The sequence below is a fragment of the Papaver somniferum genome, unplaced genomic scaffold (assembly GCF_003573695.1).
Source record: "Papaver somniferum cultivar HN1 unplaced genomic scaffold, ASM357369v1 unplaced-scaffold_132, whole genome shotgun sequence".
NCBI lineage: Eukaryota > Viridiplantae > Streptophyta > Magnoliopsida > Ranunculales > Papaveraceae > Papaver > Papaver somniferum.
The window spans coordinates 6,704,198-6,716,514 of NW_020622381.1; the positions used below are offsets into that span (position 1 = coordinate 6,704,198).

Genomic DNA, 12,317 nt, shown 5'->3' on the forward strand with positions numbered 1-12,317 from the left:
CCATATGAACACTTTCATATCAACCTTGTTCATCTTAATCACAACTAGTTCAAATGATTCAAATGTAACTAGTTATGGAGTTGTTCAATTGTTTATATTCTCATATAAGTATACAAGACACAATTAAAGCAAAATCGATTTTGATTCACTTGAATCAATTGATGAACATTATAGCCACGATTTGCAAAAGATGCTTTCCTTAATATATAAATATATTTGTTCATGAACAAGCCGATTTTAGAACTTAACCCACTCAAGTATGCAAACGGGTACGCATACTGCCGTACGTGACCAAACTCAGTTGAATTCCCGGACTTGAACTTCTCAGCCGATACGCATACGGGTATGCATACTAAGTTCCCGGACTTCAACTATCAAACCAGTACGCATACGGGTATGCATACTATGGTTCCCGGACTTTGAATAACTTGCAACAGTTAGCATACAAGTACGCATACTGTGCTATATCCAATCAATGGTTAATCGTCCTAAACTCCATTCTAATCATTCAAACATTTTTGGAAGATGAGAATAGCTGTCTCACACAAACTATTAGCTTCAAAGCAATTTTCAAGTGATCTATAGATCAATACGAAACATTCCGAGTATACATCAAATGACTGTCTCACACGAATCATGTAAGATGTTACCAAACGATTTTCACATGATCATCTTTTGACTTTCGTCAAGAAAAAAGATGAACTTGGTTAAAGCGAAAGCTTACTAACACATATTTCGAGAAATATGTAAGCGAGTTAAACTCAGCTCGAAATATCAAATGTGTATAATATAAAGTTTATATAGCTATACGACTTTTGTCTCAATAGGAGATAGAATAGACTTAAACTTCTGAGTGATAGATGAGTTCAAGTCTCCACATACCTTTTTTTGATGAAGTTCCACAAGCTCCCCTTAATAGTTCTTCGTCTCCAATCGATGAACGTCGTGAAGTCTAATGCTCAACTACACATTCTATCCTAATTAGAGATATAGCTATAAGTAGACTAGAAATCAAGACGTATAGTTTTGGCAACTAAACTTGACAACAAGATTGAGATAGTAACGCTTGCGAGTTCGACCGAGCAGTGCTCTAACAGATTATACCTACGTCCATCGGCTAATACTCTCTAATATCTCAAGAACCCTCTGAATCTCACTCCATATACCTTTTCACTCAAAAATATTTACCCCTTCCTCGGCGGTTTTGCCATGAATCTGTAGACACAATTGTCAATAAAACTAACATTATAATGCTAGGAGTGTACGTATTATTTGTTGTATCTTCATCGGGGACCATGACCCGAAGCTTAGTTATTCCAGTCTCAATATACTCTTCACGTATATTCATCTTGTTCTTTGGTGGTAAGTATCCTGGGTGAAGCGTGGGACTTAAAATTACGATATGATATTTCTCTTCTTATTGCTCTTGAGATCCTCCTTCTGAAATACTCCCTACGAGTACCAAAATATTCTACCACTACATCAGTAAAAATCTCCAATACTTGTATAAAAATCAGTTTTAAACAAATTTACTGAGAAAATATCAACTATCATTTTGTGGGAACGCGTATAACTAATGTTGTATTAAGGACGCGATTTAAACAAATACCTTGGATGTTCATCGACATTTATGGACCACTACAACCTCAAGCAAGATGAAAATTTTGGCAAGACTTCAACTCGATCATTCCTCAATATAATCTTCCCTGGTTACTCATGGGGGATTATAGTGAGGTACTAAACCAAATGGGGGAAAATATCATCAATTCATCATGGAAAGATTAGACCATAGCCTCAGCAACCAGTCCTGGCTAGACTTGTACCCTCACATGGATGTCAAAAATCTTCCCAGAATAACGTCAGACCATGCTCCTCTGTTGCTCCAAGAAAAATTCATCAGGCAACCACAATCAAAAAGCTTCAAGATTGAACATCTCTGGTTCATACATCCACATATGAAAGATGTGGTCATGGAGGCCTGCCAATCTCATTCAGCATCACCACCCACCAACCTCATCAACAAGATGCATAATATAACAACTGCTTTACAAGAATGAAGCAAAGCCACTTTTTTCCAACTACCTACACTCATCAAAGAAATGGAACATGCAATTCAGTAGGCCCAATCCATGTGCGCGACCACGACAAGCCTAGAACTTAATTTTGTCTATAACAAAAACAAGATTTCAGACACACACACTTGATGCTAGCCAACTGCTACGAAATGTATTAGAAACAGCGTTGCAGGATACAATGACTACAAGAGGGAAATTTGAACAAAATTTCTTCCACGCAAAGGCAATAATCCACAGGCGCATTAATCACATATCACAACTACAAAATTAACAAGGAGTCTGGCTCTCAGAACCTACAACAATTATGAGAGTTATACAAAGATTTTATGCCAACCAATATAGTGCACCAGTGATAACCATTGATCGCAACCTATGTTTAACTGTATCTCTAACAGATTATCTCCAAACTAGTATCAAAGCCTGACTCAAACGGTTATGGAGGAAGAAATCGAGGATGCGATTCAGTCAATTGTATCGAACAAAGCACCAGGACCGGATGGGTTCACAAGTAAGTTCTACACTGCTTTCTGGCCATCGGTCAAACCACAACTAATTTCCATGATCCATCACTTCTTTGAACATTCGCATATTGAGCACCCCATAAACCACACTAATATCACTTTGATCCCAAAATACCAAAACCCAACAAAACCAAACCACTTCAGACCAATTGGACCGTATAATGTAGTATACAAAATCATAGCCAAAATTCTCGTCAATAGAATTCGACTTCTCTATAAATTCATGATCAGCCCCTTCCAAAGTGATTTTCTACCCAATCGTGTCATTCACGACAACATAGCTATTGCATCAGAGCTATTCCATCACATTAGAACAACACCTCCAACTAAAAAACCTAAATTTGCTCTAATATTGGACATACAAAAAGCACATGTTAGTCTTGACTGGGGTATCATCAATATAACCTTAGAAATAAAAGGGTTTCCCTACGATTTTTAAAGAATACATCATGAAATGTATCATCTCGGTCTCGTATTCTATTAACTTCAATGGCTCAGCTCAAGGATTTACAAAACCAACTCGGGGTTTACGTCAAGGAGACCCCCTCTCCGTATATATTTTTCATTCTATGTGCATAAGTACTTTCAACCAATATGAGAATATTGGAACAAAAAGGGGAAGTATGAGGTCTCAAAATTGCAAAGAAGGCGCCACCCATCTTGCATCTTATGTATGCAGATGATCTGCTAATCACATGCTCAACAGATCCGGAGTCATGCATAGCATGACAAAATATCCTACACAAGTACTCGACATTAGCCAGACAAACAATCAACAAAGAGAAATCATCGCTTATTCACCATCCAAACTCGATCCGGTGAAAATCCAACAAGTGCAATGACTTTCAACATCAAAACAACTTCAGAACCACCAACCTATCTAGGTATTCAATTAGGAATAGGTAGAAACTCATCACATTTATTTGTCGAGTTACTAAATAAAATTGGAAGAAAGGCAAAGGGCTAGATTGCTAAATGTGTCAACCAAGCTAGGAGATTACTTCTGATAAAGACAACGTTTACACCTACTGCAAATCATGTCGTGCAAGCACAACAATTGCCAACTGAAGTCCACAACAAAATTGACAAAATTACAAGAAACCTTTTTGGGGGGCACGACAGCCAATTCAGAAAAGTACACCCTATTGGATGGGAACGGGTCACAAAACCAATCTCTGCTAAGGGACTTGGAATCCGGAAGAGTAAAGAACATAACCATTCACTGCTTCTCAAACGTGTTTGACACCTACAACAATCAACATCTTCGGTTTGAACATCCATATGCACACCGAAATACTTCCAAACAAACACAAGCTCAACATCAATCTTGAAGCCCTCAATCATCAACCAATCATTTATAGAAATGTTTAGCTAACTTGTCTACTGTTTTGCAGGAGTTATGTTTCTCACAAATTGGAGATGGAAAAATACTGTAATCAGCCAAAATTGAATCCCTCATACCTCATAAAACCACCAATAAACCATGAACCATAACCTACCACCAAACAACAAAGTGTCCCATTTCATTGACCAACAATAAAATACGTGGAACCACAACCTCATCTTCAATACCTAGCCAATCAATATGGCTCACCACATCATAAGCATCTACCTACGGAAGGATCCTATTGATGACAAACTATTTGGCCCTTCTCCAAGAATGGAAATTACATATCAAAAGCCGGCTATGTCCAACTCACTTCATCAACAACCAACACCCAAACAAACCAAAATCACCATCAGAACTCCGTGGGCTTCAAAGCGATTTGAAAACTATAATGTCCAACAAAAAAAATAATCAAACTTTTCTTTTGAAAAGTCGCCAACCACGGTTGACCAACCTTTCAAAGGCTATACCGGTTACACATCATTACAACAAACAGTTGTCCTAAATGCAACAATCATTTTCTCAAATACTTTCTTTACCATTTTCTTACTGTATTGTAAAAAAATTAACTCCATTTATAACTAAGGTTTCAATAACAATTATTATAATTATCTTGCCTATATATTCACATTAATATTATGCCAAATTTTCATTACCATAATATCTTGCGAATATATTCACATTAATATTAGTCCAAATTTACCTTGAATTTATCTTTTGAAACCAATATAAAAATGAGCTCATAAACCCTTTGCTTTTCATTCCAATATTGTTCTTGATTTCTTCCTCTCAAAATCAACAAAAATGGGCATAAAAATTCTCTTTTGCATTCTGTTCATTATCTCATTGAGTCACTCCGTTTTATCGAAGGCTGATGATAAGAAACCATCTGGTCTCACTCCTAATCTCATTCACAGAGACTCCATTGAATCAAACGACCTTACCCGCATTGAAAAGTTCCGAAAAATCATTGATCGTTCAAAACTTCGAGTTAATGGTTTGATGAGTTCAACAGCAGTTTCTGAAGAAAACCCCACAGATCTCCGCGCTCCATTTTCATATGAATCGTCGAGTTAGGTAGTGCATTTCTCTGTAGGTACACCTCCAACCGTAGATGGTCCATACCTGATTTTAGATACCGCTGCCGAACTTACTTGGCTCCAGTGCGATGGTTGCATCGACTGTTTTAAACAGAAACAACCTCTGTATAATCCTCATGACTCTTCTACATACAAATTGCTTCCTTGTGATCACCCATTGTGTAAATTTTATGAATGTAATCATAATCATTGCAAATTCAAAGAATGGGATAGTCCGGATGTGCATGTTGAAGGATTTATGTCAACAGATTGTTTTGGTTTTAACGTTAGTTATATCAATTCTACGGTTCTTGACGGAGTTGTTTCCGGTTGTGCATGTGGAACCGTCGGGTTTGGCTTCCAAGATAATCCCGATAACAATATCAATGGCGTATTCGGTTTAGGCCCGGGTCCTCGTTCGTTCGCTTCTCAGTTTGCTCCTCGGGGACTTTTCGGTTATTGTTTAGCAGATTGGCATTTTGGACCCCCTGACTATCCAGGTAAATTGATGTTCGTGGATGAAGCACTACTCCCTATCAGTGGCCATGTTCAAATAACTCCGATTGTGGAGACAGATGCCAGAAGCTATTTCTTGAAGTTGGCGGATATTCAAATAGATACAAAGTGTTTAGGTTTTGAACGGGGTAAATTCGACCGTGCAATTAATGGGCATGGTGGCTTTATTATCGATTCTGGAACGTCGATTAGTTACTTCGCCAATGATGTCTATGATCGTGTGAGGCAAGTATTTGTTGATTATATGAAAACTCTTGGCTTACCGGAGATGGATGCATCATCACACCACTTGGATTTGTGTTGGCATATACCAGATGGTTTACCATCTGACCTCCCATCCATGGTATTATATTTACAAGATAACGAGTATCCCGATGAAACAGCTGATTGCGGAAATCAAGTAGGAGCTCAGCTTATAATCGATCCATTAAGTCTTTTCCATATCGAAGAGAAGGAAGATCCTCAGTTATGTCTTGGGATTATGCGTACTAATGGTACAGATCCTGAATTAAACATTTTGGGAGCTAAGCAACAAACTAATAACAAGTTATCGTTCGATGGACAGAATAAGACACTCTCGTGGATGACATGGGATTGTGGGCTACCACCTAACTAATGCGGCTTCACCGAAACCTACCAGCTCTTTTTCTTACTAATAGTGATATAGATTGAATTTTTTATGCTGAAGATTATCGAATAATAAATATGAAGTCATTATTGAATTTTTTTTTTAGCATCCATGATATTCATAATGAATAAGTAGTCATTTTTTCGACCCTAGTTTTCCATCTAATAGGTTTTTGAGTTTATCCCTAAATAGATTAGTGATGTAGCTTTCCCCCTAAATTATTAATGTTAATAACTTTCCCTCCAAAAATAAATTTTGTGCCAAAACTGTCCTCAACTGTGCATGTGCAATATATACGTGTGTGCAAAAATCGTATTTTTCATAGAGGCACGATCACAAACACATTCAAGTCGTATAGAAATTGAACAAAAGCAGACGTTATAGCCTCAAAATTATAAATGAATATCCTTATCAGTCGCCAAAATAGTATCTGTGTCCTACTTTTGAAATATGATGGATTTTCAATTCAAGATTAGGGAAGGGAGAAATTCGTGCCAAACATTAATCAATAAGCATTAGTTTATCATCAGCTACACCTTGGGATGCTTCCAAGTACTAGTCTTTATATTAGAGTGAATCACCTTCTCTAGTTTATAAGCATATCATCCGCCCTTCTGTCAGGACAAAGACGTTTCCTGCTTTGGAGGGAATCCAAGAAATTCCACCTCCTCCTATACCCCATGAAATAGAAAAGAAGAAAGTGATCCTAGCCATTTGTCTTGAACTTCAGCCACAAAGTTCATTAAATCTTTGTTACAACAGCAGATAAATGAAATCAGATTTCATATTAATTCATATACTACGGTGTGCGAATGTGGGGTGAGTTGCTGGCAGGTATATAGGTTTTTTACACACATGTATTGCGCACGGGCGCACTTAAGGATAGTTTTGGTAGAAAAAATATTTTAGGGAGAAGTTACTAACATTAACAGTTTAGGGGAGAAAGCTACATCACTAATTTATTTATGGGATAAACTCAAAAACCCCAATAAATCAGACCTTAGAATTAGAACTCTGTTATTGGAGCTTAAAAAGAGTGGTTTTTTTTTGGGCTTAATGGGGTCATGAAATAACAACCCATAGAACCCCTTCTCTATCCTTTTTTGTAATGTCTAATCTACTCTTAATTTGATTAGTGCTAATTAAATTGATTAAGCTAACTAATCAGTCTTAGTGAATCGATTTGACTAATCAAATCATTAATTTTTTGCAAATCAAAACTTGATTTTTTTGAGTTTTGAAGAAGGAAAAATGGTGATTTTGGTGAAAAAATTTTTGAAAAAATTTGAAGAAAAATGATGAACCCTACATCACAAAAGTTAAGATAACCTTATAATCAACTCCCAACATCAATTTTATCAGTTCAAATCCGTCAAAAATCTGGAATTTTTTGCTGTTACGGCTGGGTAAATGTGTCGACCCAGCCGTAAATACGACTACACGGTTGGGACATTAGGAACTCCCAGCCATGAACATATATAACAGATGGGAGGTTAAGAACTTCTGGCCGTTATGCTTCCCAGAATAACCTGAGTCTGTATTACGGCTGGGTTTACATAATATTCCCGTCCGTAATTCAATTTGAAAGTTAAGAAATTTTTTGTTTCAACATGAATTCTTAATACGATTTAAAATTACTAATACTTTCATTAACTAGACCACAATAAAACTCATTGCATGCTTAATGTATCCCCATTACAAAGTTGATTTTAATAACATCCCTTTCGATGTATCAAGAAATCTTTGATGATGGACATTTGAGCTTCGAAGTTGAAATTATAACCTTTAAGCTATGACTTCTTCATCAGTCTCACCTCTAAGTCGAAGTTGCTTTCACATACGAAATAAAGCCATATACTCTTCCACTTTTTTATGTATATTTGAGAATCGAAGATACAATTCAATCCCATCGCAGTTGTTAGTGTTACCTGTTTCACTACAATTTTTTTGAAAAATCTTACTCCAATAAGATTTACTTGGTACACCATCGTTCATTCGTTCTTCTCCCTTCTTTGGATAGCATAGCACAAATTTTTTGCAAAGAGATAATTCTTCATCCAAAGTAAAGTCGGGTTTATCCTTTGAGTGCATTGCATTGAGTTTGTAGGAGTTTTAGTAGATATTATTAGTGTAGAAGGTGTGATTTTGATTTGGAATGGGTGGTTATATGGAGATGGAGTTATTTCAAGTTTAAATAAGTGGTTGAACAGCTAGAACCTTCTATATATCAATCTTCAAACGGATCTATTTTTCAAAATTCAAAAAACTAGCCGATTTGATGTGGTACAAAAGGAAATTATAGGCAGTTATGGCTAGGTGGCCAAGCCGTAATTCTGTATAACATGCAGAGTTTGTGGTCTGTCAGATTTACGACTGGGATTCACGGCCGTAAATTAGATTCATTACTTTCTGTCAGAATCACGGCTGGGACTCCAAACCGTAAAAAAAGATTACGACCTGGATATGTAGCCGTAACCAGGAGCCCTTTTTTTCGGGGTTACAGAGTAATATACGTCTAGGACATTCCCAACCGTAAGTTGGTTATGGACGGTTTTCCGAACCGTTGAAGGAAACACGGCCAGGATATATAGCCGTAAATAGGACTCATTTTATTTTGAGTGACCAAAGCGTAAAACGGCTTGGTTTTTCCCAACCGTGAAGCAACCACAACTGCTTTGTCCAACTGTTTATTAGGAAACTACAAATAATATAAAATTTTGGTTGTTATGATTAAATATCCATAATAAAATGAAAATAACATATATATATATATATATATATATATATTTTGATTTATTACCTTTGTGCCACAAACCCTAGCAGCCCATGAAGACGAGTAACCAATCGAGACAGAACTATCTCTTGGCACACCCCAAGGTCTCCCATTCCTCTTGGGAGGTAAAGGCAACATAGCATCAATTATTTGTCTTTCTGTTTCTTTTGGTGGATAATTCTTCTTTCCCTCCTTATTGTCCTCCTGAACTACAGATTTACCTTTATCAATAGCAGCACCGCTAGAAGTGCCAACTTCAGTTCCTCCAGTAACAACAAGTACACCTTCACTTCCTCCAGCAACTCCACCTTCATTTCCTCTAGTAACAAGTACACCTTCACTTCCTCCAGCAACTGCAACTTCGTTTCCTATAGTAACAAATATACCTTCACTTCCTCCAGCAACTTCAACTTCATTTCCTCCAGTAACAAGTATACCTTCACTCCCTCCACCAACTCCAACTTCACTTGTATTAACTTCACTTGTATTCCTTGCGTTTGCACCCAATGGTTTTGTGTGACAAGGGTGTTACTTCTATTGATCTTTTATTCCTCTTTTCTTTTCTGTTCAAAGACAAACAAGACCAAAAACCAAAAAAAAGATAAGTAAAAACGGCTGGGAAATCTTCACAAAACCAAGTCGTGACAATGATAACAACTAGGAAATATGGATAGTACCAGACGCAAACAACATCACGGATGGGATATTTAGTAATCGACCGAGACGTAAAAAAAAATAACGTCTAGGAAATATGGAAAGTCCAAGTCGCAACAAAGATAACGGATGAGATTTTGAGTTATCGACCAAGACGTAAAAAGAATAACGGCTGGGAAAAATAACTTGTGCATTGGTTACTCATATTACGGATAGGAAAACCTAGCCGTCATATAAAATCGGCTAGGTTACTAAGCTTTATGGTTTGGAAAACGAATTACGGATAGCAAAAACCTAGACGTAACCACTACCACTGAAAAAGAATTCGAACACTGGACAGTATACGTCTAGGGAAAACCCAGCCGTAAATAACTTGTTGCAGATAGGATTTATCAATGTCGTATGCATCGACTATTTAACGGCTGGGAGTTCTAAAATATCCCAACCTTAAAACTTATAAACGGCTGGGAGTTCTTAGATATCCCAACCATTATACATACATACATACGGCTGGGAAACCAATAGGTCCCAACCGTGAGACCTATTTACGGCTGGGAATACAAGAACTCCCAGCCGTAAGCATTTTCAGAAACTGTTTTTTCAGACCTAAAAATATCGAAAACAACCGAATAATCAATAAAACGCTTAAATAAAGTGTGGGTTTTTCAATTCATACCTTATAGCTGTCATAACAGGAGTCTCGGCGACTGGTGCTTCTCCTGCATTCACTTCCTCTTGATCTTCACTTTCTACTTCATTTGATGAAGTTGGTTTCTCTGCTTCAGGAGGGGGTTGATTCGACGAAGAATGACCTAGATTTTTCTTTGCTTTCATGGTTTTATAGAATGGGTTTAATCGACGACGATTTTTTTTTGAATCGACGATTAATCATTCATAAACGAAGAAGAATGAAAGAAGAAAAGAAGAAGAAGGAAAACAGAAAAAGAAGAAGAAGAGAAGAGGAATGAATAGGTTCGACGGTTTTTTTCTTTTAAAAAATTTTCCGTTTTTTTTATTAGATTAGGTAGTTAATGGAGGGTAGAAGAGTAATAAATAAAAGGATTGAGGGTGTTTTTGAACCTATATACTAACATGATCTCCCCTATACCTTTTGGTCTCCACTTAGTCATTTAAGCCCCCAAAGTCCCACCCCCTACAGCCCCAATAATAGAGTTCTAGAATTAACCACCACAAGATACTAGTTATTTGGATCACGTAGAACTAAAGAAAACAGAAAACAAGATGCACAAAACAGAAACAAAGACACAAGATTTAACGTGGTTCGGCAATATGTCTACGTCCACAAACGGCTACGATCAACTCTTATTATACAACAGATTTACAGAGAATTAAACCTTAATGATTGATGAATCAATCAACAAACTATGACCAGCAGAGTGCTGTTTACAAACACCAAACTAATTCTCTACGAACAAACGTTCTAAACCCTAAAATTCTCTGATTGTGAGAATTCTTCTCTAAACTGTGTTGTATGTGTTTCCCTAAGAATTTGTACACCTATTTATATAAGTTACAAACTTGTCTTCCAAGTATATGAGTTATAATAGGTGTTAGAGCATTGCTCGGTCGAACTCGCATGCGTTGCTATCTCAAGCATGTTTGTCAATATTAGTGATCAAAACTATAAGTCTTGATTTCTAGCCTACATAGCTAAAGGCCTTGGATTAGGATAGAAAGTGTATTTGATCTCAAGACTCCATGGCAATCATCATATAAGACGAAGGACTACTCAAGGAACTGGTGGATCTTCATCGACTAAAAGGTATGTGGAGACTTGAACTTATCTGTCACTCAAAAGTCTATTTACTCTATCTTCTACTCTTGAGACAAAAGTCGTTTTGATATATAGACTTTCATTATACACATTTGCTATTTCGAGCCGAGTTTATCTCGCCTATTTATTTCTCGAAATATGTGTTGGTAAGCTTTGGCTTTAGCCGAATTCATCTTTACCTAGTGACGAAAGTCATGTTATGTTTCAATCACTTTGAAAATTGCTCTGACGAAAAATGGTCTGTGAATAACGACTATATCCGTCCTCTGAGAATGTTTCAATGATTGAAATGAGAGTTTAGATTACATAACCCTTGGTAGGATATAAGCATTGTTGTGGAAACACATATATGTATAAGTCCTTATTCCTTGAACCAAAGTTTGCGAATTTTGTTGAACAAGAGAAATGGAAGTGGCGTGAGCCAAGTCCGCGAACTGGCGGAACTTCTCGGCCCGAGATTTTCTGATGGAGTTCGTGTACTCCTTCCATGAGCTTAAGTCCGCGAACCCAGTCCGCGAACTTGAGCAGGTTATATCTAAAGTCGGTTGTTCTTGAACTAATGTCTAAATAAACTAAGGAATGCTTTTGCAAACCATGGCTATAAAGTTCATGAACCGATTCGAGTGAATCAAACCGATTTTTCTTCAATTGTGCCTTGTGTAGTTACATAAGATTTCCTTGCAATTGAACAACTCTCTAACTAGTTCATTTGAGTCATTTGAACTAGTTATGGTGAATAAGAATAAGGTTGATATGAGAGTAATCATATGGCTAACCATTTGGTTGACTTGTTGAACCAACAAGTGTTAATGTTTGGGTACGGTTCATAAACCCAAAATTGGACATTTCATTTGTGTGTGACAAGCTAAGTTTTCGATCTAACGGTTGA

General features: G+C 36.9%; 1 protein-coding gene across 1 annotated transcript; it reads left to right on the forward strand.

The window, feature by feature from the left end:
- Positions 1–4,787: 4,787 nt before the first annotated feature.
- On the forward strand, positions 4,788–6,194 carry LOC113332792 (aspartic proteinase nepenthesin-2-like). The gene is made up of 2 exons (XM_026579303.1): positions 4,788–4,980; positions 5,080–6,194. Exons 1-2 carry the CDS (start codon positions 4,788–4,790, stop codon positions 6,192–6,194), a joined length of 1,308 nt encoding a protein of 435 aa, XP_026435088.1.
- Positions 6,195–12,317: the final 6,123 nt, after the last annotated feature.